The 14,780-nt window shown below is 41.4% G+C and overlaps 2 protein-coding genes across 2 annotated transcripts in view; both read right to left on the bottom strand.

Moving 5' to 3' along the window:
- The window catches only part of LOC119560229 (choline O-acetyltransferase), a 28,460-nt gene extending 14,985 nt beyond the window's left edge, over window positions 1-13,475 (bottom strand). Inside the window, exons 1-2 of the mRNA XM_037873591.1 lie at window positions 13,094-13,475; window positions 12,689-12,940 (exon numbers count right to left, since the gene is read on the bottom strand). Of these exons, the coding sequence (XP_037729519.1) occupies window positions 12,689-12,940; window positions 13,094-13,475 (634 nt within the window). The remainder of the gene's footprint in view (window positions 1-12,688; window positions 12,941-13,093) is intronic.
- On the bottom strand, window positions 3,268-12,825 carry LOC119560397 (vesicular acetylcholine transporter). The gene is made up of 2 exons (XM_037873826.1): window positions 12,689-12,825; window positions 3,268-5,629 (listed from the first exon to the last, which is right to left on the bottom strand). Exon 2 carries the CDS (start codon window positions 5,280-5,282, stop codon window positions 3,552-3,554), a length of 1,731 nt encoding a protein of 576 aa, XP_037729754.1. The 5' UTR covers window positions 5,283-5,629; window positions 12,689-12,825; the 3' UTR covers window positions 3,268-3,551.
- Window positions 13,476-14,780: the final 1,305 nt, after the last annotated feature.

Genomic DNA, 14,780 nt, shown 5'->3' with positions numbered 1-14,780 from the left:
TGAACAGCAACGTTACAGAACTGGGATTTGGATAGTTGGTAAAATTGTAGTATCGCTTCTGGTTTTGCATTTGCTTACTTATCTGTTATAATAATTTCCACTGTTTATCGTAATAATTATTGTTAAATATGTAACACAAACGTCTATAACATTAGCCGAAACAAATTGCAAAGACTTTCGTAATAATTTAGCTCCGAACTATATTAGTATGTACTTGAAACGCTCCGACCTTGACTTTCAAGAGTCAAATTACCAAAAAAGACATTCGAAACTAACAATATGCCTTATATACAATACAAAACTGAACTGTGGTGGCATTAACTTTGTGGGCTTCACTTACAAACTCATTTTATTTTGTCTAGGGTATACAATTATATTTTCTAAAACGTTCTTCACACGCACAACACATAGAAACTGTCGGAGAGGCATTTCTCATATGAAAAAATATCAAATTATTTTTCTGTGCTACTGGTTTTGTTGCCAAGGTAAAATCCCTATATCATTTAGTAAATATTCGATATTAAAAATTAATTTGTTCATTAATTATCCATAGCGCACGGTATTGCGTATAATTCATAATTCATATAATGCTATTGAACATTCAACACTTGTAATACGCAGAGTATAACCATTCAATTAACTGCTATCGTGTTTTATAATTCATTTTTTAAATGTATATTTATATATATTTTATCATACATCGTTTCTTATATTGTTTATATTTATATGCTCGTAACACATTTAGTTTATGCGTTCCATTTGCTCTTATTTGTTTAGTAAGTTATTACACATTGCCGGCACTGCTACCACATCCTTCAGGCTACTTTCTATTGACCTTCTGGAACCCCGTCCTTTGACTACATTATGTGATGGTTATTACTTATGTGTATATATATATATTTTTTTGTAAACCAAAACTGGAAGATTCATATACATGTTGCGCTCTACCAAACTTTGGTTAAAACTGTTCAAATCTATTGAAATCTTGAATGCCTGAAACTGTCTTACTTTTTTGACATCTATCTACATCCAGCCTTGAAAGTCATGTAAAGATTAATCATATTTCAGTGAAGATTTTAAAGTTATGTTAAGGAATACAGGAAGGTAATTTTGATGATGTTTCCAAACTGTACATGACTTTAGGGCTGGTTTTTAGATGATTGTATCAAATGAAACTTAAGTAAATATTGCTTATTTCGGGGTTTTATTATATTTATGTTTGGTTACTTGTAATTAAAACTCTATTGTTACCTACTTAAATAAACATTCTATTTATAATATGTTACATAATAAATATATGTACGTTATTGACTACATTAATTGTTCTGGTATTCTTTTTCTTCGCTTTTCATATATAAATATGTAGTATGCTTTAACACTTTATTCTTCACCACTACCTGTCCTTCGTTTTAATTGATACTTTTGATGGGAGATTTTTTCATGAGTTTAATTCATATTATAGTTAAGAGTATTTCTACAGTTTTGTAAATTTGTAGAGCTATGTATATATTTTAAGTATATGTAAGTGTTTATAAAACTAGGAAAATAATTAAAAAGGTTAAAGTATCAACGAACATATCAAATGTAATGCAAACAATCCATAAGAACAGACAACAATTTTCTATTTTATCTATTAAAACAAATTTAATGGAAACGCATATTAAAACGAGTGGTTTTTAAAATACTATGAACGTAATTTGTAACTTCATTAAAATCAGTGCATTTCTGTTAATGTATAGTGTATATAGCGTATAACCAATTGCTTTCGTAATTCATAAGATACTCATACATATTTATACTGGGTCCGCATTGACAGCAGTTTCGAAATGGCCGTTTTACTGATATGTTCACGGATATAGAAAGTCTGTGATATACTCGTAACTAACTGTAATTGCCGACTAAACACATTCGAAAAATGTACATAATCATTCTGACATCCAATATAAGCATGCTGAACTGTATATAAAAGATACATTTACTTATTCATGTAGTGGATCCTAAGCTCCAGCTAAAAGGTGTATAATATAGGGGCAATAAACAGCCCTAAAAAGTCGTGCAGTCGAAATAAATCAAAAATACCGTATGGTATTAATCGTTAATCAATATGTTCATATGTTTTTTTTAGGTTTATCTTTATCTTATAGACAAGGTACACACATTTATGCTATGCTATCGAAGATCTACTATGGCGGCAGTCCCCTGATCGGAACAGCCCGTGTGCTCATAGAGTCAACAAGCAAATAATAATTGATTGGTAGGTAAATATGAAACTTGAATTTGAATCTCAAATTGATTTCCGTTTCCATTGGTTGTATAACCTATGTATGTACACTTCATGTACGGCCTAAAAGTAGGTGTGTATGTTACCGATATGATATGATTACCGATATATGTATAGACTAGTAGCAATAAGTAATATCACTTTTGGTAATTTTAACAGGCGAGCCATCGAGACTCTGATATGTATCGTTACCTTGGTTGTGTCTTATGTTAAGAAACGTTGAAACTAAAAGTTCTTCTAACCGGAAATCATATAGCCTGGCTGGCCGGGAATCCACTCTCGTCCCAAGTCCGCCACAATGACAACCGAAAGAGTTCCTCTGGTTCAGCGGGCGGGGGAGGGTTTCGATTTGTGCAACTTGTGATATGTCTGCGATATGGATGCCATTGCCTGTGGAACGGCGGTACTTGGTCGAAAATGGTCCTCTGGCCAGCTGTGCCGCTTACAGCTAGCTTGTATATAGATATATTTATATATGCGTGTATATAATATCTGATACATATTTGTATGTGTGTATATTTGATAGGGCGGGAGTCCAAAGGAAGTCCTCCCCTTATCGACTAACTATGCCTAGGCTTTGGTTTCTCTAGCTTCACTGACTGATAGACACGAAAACGGCTGCATGAGTACTGAGTATAGGGCATAGGCGATCCGATCGGACCGCTCTATATAGCTGCTATATGCTGATGCATATGCGTAGTTCCAGCGATGGTAGCTTTGTAGGCGATGGTAGGTTTTGGGTTTACTTGGGATGAGGAATCCTCTATTAATCCACCTTTTGTCTCAAATTTTTGAATGTTTTCGCAAGATGTTTTGGACTTTTTTAAAAGTTGCTAGCCTAAATAATCGGTTTTATAGAATGATTTGGACCTGATATTGTACTAACAAAAGGTTTACAAACTGTTTTGATATTTTATTCTTTGTCCTTACTTTTTTTTGATATCAGGAAATTTGAAATATGTAATCATTCATCTTAAAATTATTTATTTTTAAACACCCAGCTAAACCCAAATCCTGCCTATCCCATCACTGATCGTAGTTGCTTCAACATTCGTGTATGATACAAAACTTGGTGCGGTGCATTAACTAGCTGCTGTATTAACTATCTGCATGTTATGCTCGTTATAGTGTACGTACCACTTGCCTATATGTCTATGCTAAATATATGTATATGTGTTTTGTGTCGAGTTTAGAGAGGGTTCAACAAAAAATGAAAAGAACACGGTTTAAAACTAGGGTTTCGGTTTTGCCTTTGGGCATGGGCAACAGTTTAAAATCCTTGCCTAAAGGGATTCGCCGGACCGGCAGGACCTCTGCTCTGGGCCTGCTGTTGTTGTTGCTGCTGCTGTTGCTGGAAGGGATTGGCCACGCGAGGCTGTCCCTGGGGGGCGTAGCTGCCGCCCTGCTCCTGGTAACCGGGCTGGTAGCCCTGGTCCTGCTGATAGCCCCCAGCCTGTTGGTATCCCTGCTGCTGCTGGTACTCGTACTGCTGTTCATCCAGATTGGTCTCCTGCTCCTGCTGATACTGCTGCCCGTACTCCAGATGATTCTTGACACCGCCCTCCACGGGCTTCTGGTCGTGCATCACGTAGGTCTGGTACTCCTTGTTGGGCGGGTCCTGCATCAGGATGTTGGCCTCGTTCTCGAAGGGCTTGAAATCGTAAATGTTCCGGAGCTTTCGCAGCACGGGCACATAGGCCAGGTTGGAGAAGGCTATCAAGAAGTTGAGGGCCGTGAATCCAATGGCTTCCACCACTCCTCCAGCGATAATGGGGCCCACGGCATAGGCAATCGAATAGGATATATCAGCTATGGCATAAATACTGCCATAAACCGATACGTAACGCACATCCACCAGATAACCCAGTGTGGGCAGTAGAGCCGTGTCGATCAGGGCGATTCCAAAGCAGATCACACAGATGGGCAGCATAAGCATCTTGTAGCCACTGCAGAAGGGTATGACAAAGCAGGATAAGCCCTCCAGGGCCAATCCTCCGGCGGCCATTAGCCACTGGTGCTGTGGATACTTCCGGGCCATCTTCACCGTGATGACCACGCCCAGCACGTGCGGAAAGAAGGCGGGCAACCACACCATGCCAATCTTCCAGTTTTCCGTGGTCATATTGTCCTCCATCCACAGCGAGATGGTGGGCTCCAGGAAGGCCAGCGCCACATTGGACATGGTCAGTGCGCCAGCACAGACGGCAATGTAGGGATCCATGAGCAGGCGCCAGATGGGTATCACCTGGTCCTGCACCTCCTTGCTCTGCTTAAAGGCTTCCTTGATGGGCTTCATCACCAGGAGCAGCATCAGGCCATCCAGCAGGCAGACCAGTGCCAGGATCAGGAAGGGCACCTCCTTGCCGGCAAACTGGTAGAGGGCACCGCCGAAAGGTGGCGCCACCAGGCAGCCAAAGCTGATGAAGGCCAGCGCAATGCCCAAAGCCTGGGATCGCTCGTTCTCCTCCGTGAACCGATCGGCTATCATGGCCAATCCGGCGGTGTCCGCGAAGGCGGAACCAGCTCCCTGGAGAGACCGGGCAAAGAACAGGACGCTGTAGCTGCTGCCGCAGGCAAAGACGGCCGTGGAGAAGAACATGATGGTCAGGCCAATCATCATGGGTAAGTCGTAGCCGATCTTATCGATGAGGCCGCCCGAGAAGGGATTCACCATCAGCTGTACAATGGCTTTGGAGGCGAACAGAATGCCCGTGGCCGAGTCCTGACCGTGGTGATCATGATGCATGGGTATGATCTTCCCTGTAATGTTATCCCTCAAAGGTGGCGGCGTGGGCCCATCGTCGAAGCTGCCAATCTCCCTTAGATAGTCGGGTATAATGGGCACTATCACCATATACAGCATGTTGTCCAGCAGCAGGGCTATCGATACGATCACCAGGATCAAACGACGCTGGTTCACCGGCTCCTGGATCTTCTCCCACACGATCTCCTTGACCTCGCGCACTTCGAGGTTGATAACAGGTATTTGGAATGAGGCCATTTTGGTTGATTAACTTGATAATCGCTGAGGTGTACAAAGTTCTGGACCAGTTTCTCCTGGATTTCTCTCTCTCTATTTTTCCTTTCTTTTGTACTCTTCTCTGTTGCCTTAAAGCTTTTTATGCGCCGATCTGAGGGGCTGTCATGTTTTTACTGCCGGAAATACAAATATGGCCGCTTCCGTTTCCGCTTTCTTTGCTCCTTTCGAGGTGGTTTATCGTTGCTTGTGGTTAACTGTGGTGTTTTTCTTGTTGTTTGCCGCTGCCTTTGATGTTGTTGCTGTGTGGTTTTACATGTTTTGGTGTGGTTGTTGTAGTTGTTGGAGGTGTATGCATGCCAGTGAACAACCTTTAACGACACAGAAACAAGATTTCGTTAGTCTTTTCTTTATTTTTTATGCTTGATTGTCTCGCTAAAGCGATTAAATTTCTTTATTTTTTTTTTATTATTATTTTATGATCTTTCTTTCCCATTCTCTCACTCTCTCTCACACTTAACTAGGATTAGTTGGGTTTATTTTATGATTGAAATGTTGTTTCTGTGTTGCAAAAGGCTGCCTGCTGGTGAACAGAAATATTGTATTGTATTATGATTAGTTCGTGGCATTGGCATTGTTTCGATAACATAGGATTAAGGATATCTCTTTTCTTTTTAAGTTTTCCTCTTCGAGGGACACACATTTCAATCATAAAACAAATACCGAAAAAGTACGTGTACATCAACAATTATGTCATTGAGTATTTGTGGGTCCAGGGTGATTATAAGGGTGTAGCAATTATTTTAATTGGATTTGTGGGTTTTAGGCTAAAGGTGTGGGGTTTCTGTTGGGTCGTTCCCCCTGTTAGGCAAGTGAAACGAAGCAAAGTGTCCTTAGAGCCACACGGTTGCACTCATCGAAGCAGTAATTATAATTATTGCTTTTCCACTTAACTTACACGCAATGGAAAAGGACTTGAAATTGAATGAAGAGAGTTCAAGTGCTGATTTGATATTTTTAAGATATTTTAAAAATACAATCTTCTCTTTTAATATATAATTTGGTTTTTTATTGTTTTCGCTGCCAAATACGATTGGATTTTTAAATCAATCTCTTCATCTTATATCGTAAAGTTATAGAGGAAACTCTATGCTCCAAATACAGTTGTTTATATGGTTGGAAATTTTGAAAACTTTAGTTTGATGAAAACTTATTTTCATAAAAAATACTTTAAGGCCTTTTAAGTTTTCAAAATATTTTTGTAGTATTTTTTGTATCGCCCGTTACCATTCCTTCACCTGGCTGTTTATTAGATATTCGTGGTGTTAAAAAACTTCAATTAAGCCAACATCACTGCTGTGCCAGCTATCAATGCTGATCTAATTTCAACATTTATCTACCTTGTAGCGCTCTGCTACCAGCCACCCCCATTTGAGTAAACATGAAAATGCGACGTGTGCAGGGTATAAATATGACCCCTGCCCCACTTTTCGCTACTATACCATCCCCATCCAACCAAATTCAGAGCCGCCCCTTATGAAGCTTTGGTATATACGAGACGTAACAAAAACATTTCGTTTTATCATTAAATTTTCATGACCACGTCCGTGTATCTTCCCCAAACCTCCCCGACAACCTTGGGCACCGTCCTGATCACCCACCCACTTTCATATAGGTATGTATATATTTGTATATATACATAGATGGTAACAGCCCCCGGGCTGCCCATGAGTCAATTATGTTTTGCGACTGAGTGGGGGCTTTGCTTTTATTTTTCCATCCAGCGACTTTAATTTTTGAGTTTTCTCCATGCATGAGTACATTCCCCTAACAACAAGAAACCGGAGGAAAACCAGGGCCGGTGGGTCAGGTGGGTGGCCGCACTTGACCCTGGGGGTGGTGGTTGGTGGGCTTTTATCAGCACCAGGGGTTGCTCCTGGGTCGCCCGCCTGCAGCTGCTCAAGTCAAGTGCAGAAACGTGTGCCTACATGTTGATTACAACAAGGTCCCCACTAGACAGACCATTCAATGTATCTGACGAATATTAAAGAAATATTAAAACACAACTTAGGGAAAGTAACCTTAAAGTGGTTAACGTTTTGGGTCTTAAATGTTAAGAAAATAAATTACACATATATATTTTAAATACAGATTTTTAATAAATGCTAAAACGTTTTAATCAACGTACCATCAACATTAAAGTCAATTGGGGTTTTACATGTTTATTTTAAGATGTATTTAAGATGTATATTTAAGGTAAGCCTTCTAAAAAATGTTTATAAAATAAATATAAATCAAAGTTAAATAATACTTGTGCTTTTTAAATCGGCTTATAACTTAGATATTATCATGGCATTAACAATCTGATATAACATTTTTCCTTGATTTTTCTGATTAGAGATAATAAAACAAGAGGTTTAAAATTCAAGGGCAACTCGTTGTAAGTTTTGTATTACTGGACTTCAAAAATCTTGAATAATACAGACGTGAAATGAAATGTTGCTAATAGTTTGGGAAAGCGTGGAATTGACAGTTAGAAAACTCAATCAACTGTAGGAAACTTAACCAAGTTGAACAAAACACATTCTTCTGCCAATGACAAGAGATCGAAAACTTTTCGGCAATTATATAAATATTTGAGCATGTTTTCAAAGAAGTTTTATCTACTTGACTGACTTTGCCTATTTAAGATACCCCAGGGAATGGGAGGACACACCTACTTATGCCCTGTGCATATATGCCTATAAATGAGCCAGCAATTTGTATTTACGCTTTTATAATTTTATTGATTTTTCCGCCCTGTCTGGCAAAGCTCCGTGGACAGCTGACGGATTTCCCAGGCAATGCATAAACATTTACACAAAATTCGGTTTGGTTTTGGTTATGCTTTATCTTTGAGTTTCAGTTTCGTTTGGCCTGGCCCTTTGTTCAACCTCCTGGTGGGGAGTTTGCTTTTCATGTTTTTTGGGGTCGAGTGCCGACTTCCGACTGGCTCAATTAGCAGACCAAGCGTTCATATTTTATGCAGCTTCCACCGCAGTAAATTATGACAGCCCATGTGTTTTCCTTGGGTTCGGCCAGAGGAAGCATAATGTAGTTCTACTTCGGGTCTCATCAATAATGCGCTACCTGTGGGGCTTCCAGGTGCTGCCTGTCCTGGCCTGAAATATTCACGAGGCTTTAAGATGCTTGATGGCCATGTCATCTAGGCAAAAAACAGAATTTAATCATCTGTCAGACAACAAAGAACGAGCTGGGATTCTGGGGCAGCAATTGAAGGTGAGGAGGCTTAAAGCCGAAGACCCTGCTCCCAAGGCAGGATGATCGCCGACTTTTGCCACCCGCCGTAACCCTGGGAACATCCGCAGCCTGCTACTGTCGTTTTTCAAAAACAGCAAAGGATATTTGCTTTTCCGAGAAAGGGGAATGAAATTACATTCGCTTTTTTAGCCCCAGCTCGGCGGGGGCGTGGACATCTGGGTGTGCCTGCGTCTGTCTGACGAGGTAATCAGCGTAAAATACAATTTCATTCTGCCTCCCCTCAAGGGTAAGACATAAAAAATACAATATCGTGGGGGGCTGTTTGCATTTGCAATGAGATGGCAACAGAACCGTGAGCTTTGGCGCTTCGCCATTGCCCTGGCAACGTAGCAATACCATTAAAATTAATAATCTCGAATATATTTCTTTCTTTTCTGCCAATATATAAGGATGGGTTCAGGGTGCAGTCTTAAATAAACAGCAAATAAAATATATCATAATATTTATGGTAAGCCGCATTTCGCACGCAGGCACTTGACAAAAGGCAGCGGAAAATCCTCACAAGTGTTTTCGGTACCACAATATAGATTCAGATACCACCCCACTGAGAGAAATAAAATGAAACAGGGGCTTGTAAAACTCCCCGCAAGTGTTGTAAGCTGCTTTGTTCAAGTGGCCTGAAGGGTTGAAGTTTGTTTCTGGGGGTGCGAGGGGTCAGCAGTTCAACAGTGTGGGGTTCGGAAGTTTAGAAACCCAGTCTGTAATTCGATGTGCTCGCTGAGGCAAATACCATATTCCCCAGCAATTGCCTCTAATGAACTGTGGCCAGCTAATGAGCCCCACCTTGGCCACCTCTTGATCGATTAACTTGGCCAACTTGGCCGTTGCCAGCGTTACCTTAACCCTCTTCCGACTGCCAAGTGACATTTCTGTTTCAAGTTTAATTGTCTTGTCCGCTGTCTTGGGCTGAATCGATTTTACCGGGTTTTAGTTTTAGCCAGCTTAGCTAGCTGGTCGTTGTAACCATTTTTTTAATTGCCAAAGTTTTGGGCTCGGGAAAATGTCAAAGGATCCTTTTTCCCTTTAAACCCAAACTTGTTTACAACCCTCTTAGCTGGTTGCTCTTGTTTTTATTGCTCTTATTGTTGTTTAGCTGATGTGCTTTTATCAACTCCCAGTGGACCCAGCAGCCACTTAGCCCGAGGATCCGTCCTCCAGTTGGAAACTGCTGCCCGAAATGGAAATAAAGAAGCGAGATGAGGCGCCATTTTGGATGGTACCACGGGGCGTATGAGCGGCCCCTTTAGTGCGGGGCTGCCTATAAATCAAAACATTAAATGGGCGTGGTCCCTGGGGGGGAGTGGGGGCACCAAATGGTCTCCTCTTACTCCATTTGAGTGGGTGTGCGTGTCTAATATCCCTGTTTTCGCACACATGTGCAGTTTCCATGGAACATCCCTTTTTGGTCAACTGTGAGCGTTGGATTACAAATTGATTTGCACATAAATTACTCGGACTTGCCTTTTTTCGGAGGAAAAGTAATTTACCTTTATGCCTCCCATTCAGCAGTTCATGTTTCATGTGGTCTTGTGCACAGCAAACAAATAATGGCTGTAACTTCTAGCAGTCAAAACATTTAATAAAACGGGGAGCCATAAAACTGATTGGGATCTTGATACTTCTCCAAAAACCCGACCATAGTTAGTCTCAGGAGGATATAAACTAAACTAATCGTTTTTTATAAGTCAATCTTTGTTAATGTGGAACTACTTTAAAATTTTAAGTGTAGCTAGCAAACTTTTAAACATAAAATTCTGCTTGGCATATGGGTACAACGAAATTTATTTCGATTCTTAAAAGAGTTTTTATAACCAAGCATAGTATACTCAATACAAAAGACATTTAGAGCTTTATATATTTTTATATACTTGTATGTGCTTTGCAGCTTTTTCACTTTCGAGTGTTTTACTGATATTCGATTAGTACAAAGGTTGAAAATTGGTAAAATTTAATGTCGTTATTATATAACGCTTTAGATGATATAGCAATATTGCCTACAAGTTTTCCAGGTTGTAATAAAAATAAGAGTCTAAAGTTAATGAGGTCGAGGTCTTTAAGAAACTAAGAGCTACAATACTTGCTTAGTTTTTCTTTCTGTGCAGTTTTGATTAATAGCAACGATAGCCTGTCTGTCCTAGCAAATTGCTAATTTCCAGCATCGATCCCAGGGCCTAAAATGTAACCATTTGTAGCTTGGCAAATGCGGAGCAATCAACAACACCATCAGCGACCGGTTTACGACTTTTGATGTCGCTACTTGGTGTGGATTCTGGACCCTGCTCCCTGCTCCCTGTTCCCTTTCTCCTTTCTCCAGTCCCCTGTCGCAGTTTCCCCCTCTGATTCCGATCCTTATGACTCAATGTGGGCAACCCTCGAGATGTCCGGGTGCGTTTCTTATCAGACAGCATCAAGACAAATGCGTTACTTGTTTCTCGTTTGGCTTATTACGAGCTACCTTCCGGCCTGCCTTTGTTTCTGGCCTTTCCAACCCCCAGGCTGCGGTAGATGGGTCTAAAAAATCAGGGGAATGGGGGCGTGGGTCTGTAGTTCCTCGTTCCTCGGTGGTTACAATGGTGGTGGGATGGTGGGTTGGTGATGGTGCGCCCCCTTTTGTTTTGACATGAAACCGCTATGAACACATCAGCGTTACAAACGCGTCTACAAGGCAAACAATCTAATGACGACGGCGTCCTCTTGTTTGTGTTTGTGTGTGAAATTTGTATTTATTGCCTTCATTATGCAGCAGCCGCAGCACCAGAGAAAATTGCTTTCCCCTGGCAGGTGGCTCTGGGTTCGGCGTGGTGGCATCTTCTTTTCGCCCTGCTAGTATGTTGGTCGCTGCTTTTATGAACTCCAGCTAGACCACGACTAGACCATCTACATCTCCATCTCAGCCACCACCTCCACAATCCATCCCAACCCAAGACGAGGCTTGTAATGATTTAATGGGACGACAGACACAAATTTGATTAGTCGACGCAATCTAATAAAGGCATTTGTTTGGGGTTCTTGGCTAATTGATTGTCAATTGATGGCCACAGAAAAGTCCTAAAACGGCGATGGATGTTGGCATTCTGGCCATTCATTGCCCATGGATATTTCTTTAGAACTAAAAACATTGCAAATATTGTTGTAGATGGCTTTTAAAAATATTCGTTGGCTTCGGAAAGTCGACATAAAGAAAATTAAATCATGGAAAATGTAAGGCTTAAAATGGTTGTATTGATAAAGCTAACATTTATTTTTATACCCAAACCTAAGATTATAAAAAAAATTGTATATCCGTGAAAAAATGGTAAAGAAATTCTTCCTTTTTGTTTCACGACAAAGCTACAGAAAATGTAACAAATATTATCGGTTACAAGAATGAAAACATACTAAGAACTCTAAGTTAAAGCTTTTTATCTATATTAATTTAGTTTTTTCTATTGCCAAGGAAGCACAAGTCGAAGAAATTTATCATTCATTGCTGTTATATAAGTTATGATTATTGAATAATAAAATTTTTGAAATTAAGGTGCACCTCTAAACAGTACCTCTCTTTTGAAAAAGTTACGATAGAACAAACTTGAATTTCTCGAAAATTAATACAATACAATATAATACAACTACCAACGTTTTCTCCATAATAATCACCAGTGAATTACATAAGAAGCGCTCAGTTTTTGAACTCGGGCGGTAGGTAGGCGGTCGAACGGTAACTGTTCCATTCCATTCCGTTCCCCGTTCGAGCGAAGAGGCCCATTGAGTGAAAAGAACCTACGAACCTACGAGTTTGGTTTGGTTTTCTTTTTTTTTTGGGGCCATAAATAAAATGTGTCTACCCTGTGAAATGTGGCAAGTGTCGAGCTCACGAACCGAAACACCATGCCCCTGTATATGCACTCTCATATAAAAACGAGGTGTATATATAGAGATACACTTGTGTGCCAAAGGACAACGCTGATGAGAGCGGGAGGCCTTTGAGGACGAGGACGAACCACTTGCCAGGGGCCCTGTGCTCTAGTGTTTGCGGGCTAGATGTTGTTTAATTTTAATTATATGCCTTCACGGAGGCGCCACGTTATGCAAGCACTTCATCCAACAGCGTAGGGATCTGAGGAACTCACCTGTGTCGCTCGGTGTGATGTTGCTGAGGCGATGGGTGAGGAATCCGCGGAGATTGGAGACGACGCGCTGCGGCGAGTTGGGCCCGCTGCCAATGGAGAAGCTACGCAATTTCGAGAACAGGGCGGCGGACTCCGGGCCACTGCCCGCGGCGCTGGTGTTGGCCTCGTTGGACGCCACGTTCGCTCTGTTGGGATCGGTTTGGTCCTGGTCCTGGTCCTGCTCCTGGTTCCCGCTCCTGGTTCCTGCTCCTGGTCACTCAAAACCCCGCGCGCGTGATTATGTAAAAGAGCGCGCGGTAATCGATCGCCACACGCTCACACCGACACACAAAAACACTGACACTCTACCCGATGCAACCGCTCGACCGCTTCGCTCGCTCGCTTGGATTTTCCTCAATAGATTACAGATAGATTCCCTGGTCCACAAAAAATATGATTTCGGTTTTGGTAGAGCTCTGGAGCTCTGCTGCTCCGGGAAGTTCTTATTATTTTTTCTATTTTTTTTCCAGGCGACGGGCGGCGAGACTACGGCGAAACAGCAGCAGCGTGCGTTCAGTCGTCCGGGCAGGAGCAAAGGTAACTTCTGTCTGGCGATGGTTTGCCCAGTGGAAAAGGCCAGAGCTCGTCGTTTTTGTCGGTATTCAGCCTGGAAGGCCGAGCTCCCCGCCGTGCGTTTTTCCAGGGCGCAGGACAACTGCGCATGCGCCTGCGCCTCCGCCGGGCATCCGGCCAATTGGCTGGCAATCCTGCCCTGCCATGGCTTTTCCCTCCGCTTTCCCAGGCCCATTACTCTCGCCCAGTTGAGCACATTTGAATAAAATTCTATTCGCACTGTGCGAAGAAAATCAATTTCCTTCGGCCACTCTCACCTGTCGGTGTTTGGCTTTTCTTTTACCCATTTTGTCATTGCGTGCCTTTTGCGTTTGCCATTTTTCGTAGCACACATTTCGGGGCTTATGTAAGGCAGCCTGTTTTTTGGGGATTTATTTGCCCAGTTTACTTACACTCCCTAGCCATAAAAACACCCACACACACTCACTCGAAATGTAATTAATTTACAACAATGGATTTTTGCTTGTTTTTTTTTTACTGCCTGCACTTGTAATTATTTTACAACAACTAACCTCCCTGTAGACCAATCGGTATAGCAATTTCTTTGATAATTTTCAGCAATTGCCCGAACAATAAACAGACATTTCTTTTCAAGTGGTCCAGACAATAAGAATGTCGAGCAGAAAAGGACGCTGATTAATATCTGGTGTGACTGCAATGCAGTGGCCAACACCCGCAACAATCTCTTTTTTGACACCCCTGTTTTTGACCAGCTTTTCTGGGATATCTGGGATATTTTCGCCCCAACCGCCACACAATTTGCCAATTTCTTTGTCATTTATCACTTGACAAGCACTTTCTGCAATTTATCAAAGCTTAACTTGGGCTCAAAAGGCCACAAAATTATGTTAAGACCATAAAACCGGGCACCCCGAACATGGCATACTCAAGAATTCAATGGCAAAGTTTTCTGCTACATTCCCACCTTTTGTCTCAACTCTTTTTCTCTGTCACTAGCCTTTCATTTCTTATGCAAAAAGTTGTGGGATATAAAAAGTTGAAAATTTATTCACCGCTTTGCAAGTCTGGGTGATTAGGGCACAAGTTTTCTGTCGAGTTCTCCTTTTTAATTTACAGGAAAAGCGCCGTCAAGTGACCCACTGAGTGAAGATAAGGTGTCCAACGGATATTCCGCTAGTTAGTTGATTACATTTCCATTTGCATTTACAAAGTGCGAGCAAATGAGAACAGGCAGCTGAACTGAAAGTCATGTCAAGGTTAGAGCAGTTTTATTGATTGATTATCGGGCCTGAGTTCATGAATGGCATGACTCGCCCACTATAATTTATTCGTTTTTTCTTTACAGCTCATACAAAGTTTCGCTTTGCATTTAAAGTTCGCCCTGCCAAGTCCCCAATCAGCAGTCGAAAACCTTCAAAATCCAGCCACGTAAAAGCAATTACGAGTGTAAATTTTTGGTGTGCTGGAAACTATTTTTGCAGCTTCTTTTATTAGGTTTATTTACAAAGTAGAGTGAGAA

The sequence above is a fragment of the Drosophila subpulchrella genome, unplaced genomic scaffold (assembly GCF_014743375.2).
Source record: "Drosophila subpulchrella strain 33 F10 #4 breed RU33 unplaced genomic scaffold, RU_Dsub_v1.1 Primary Assembly Seq354, whole genome shotgun sequence".
Lineage (NCBI taxonomy): Eukaryota > Metazoa > Arthropoda > Insecta > Diptera > Drosophilidae > Drosophila > Drosophila subpulchrella.
The sequence above is the reverse complement of the archived record's forward strand: the minus strand, read 5'-3'. Positions and strand labels throughout refer to the sequence as shown.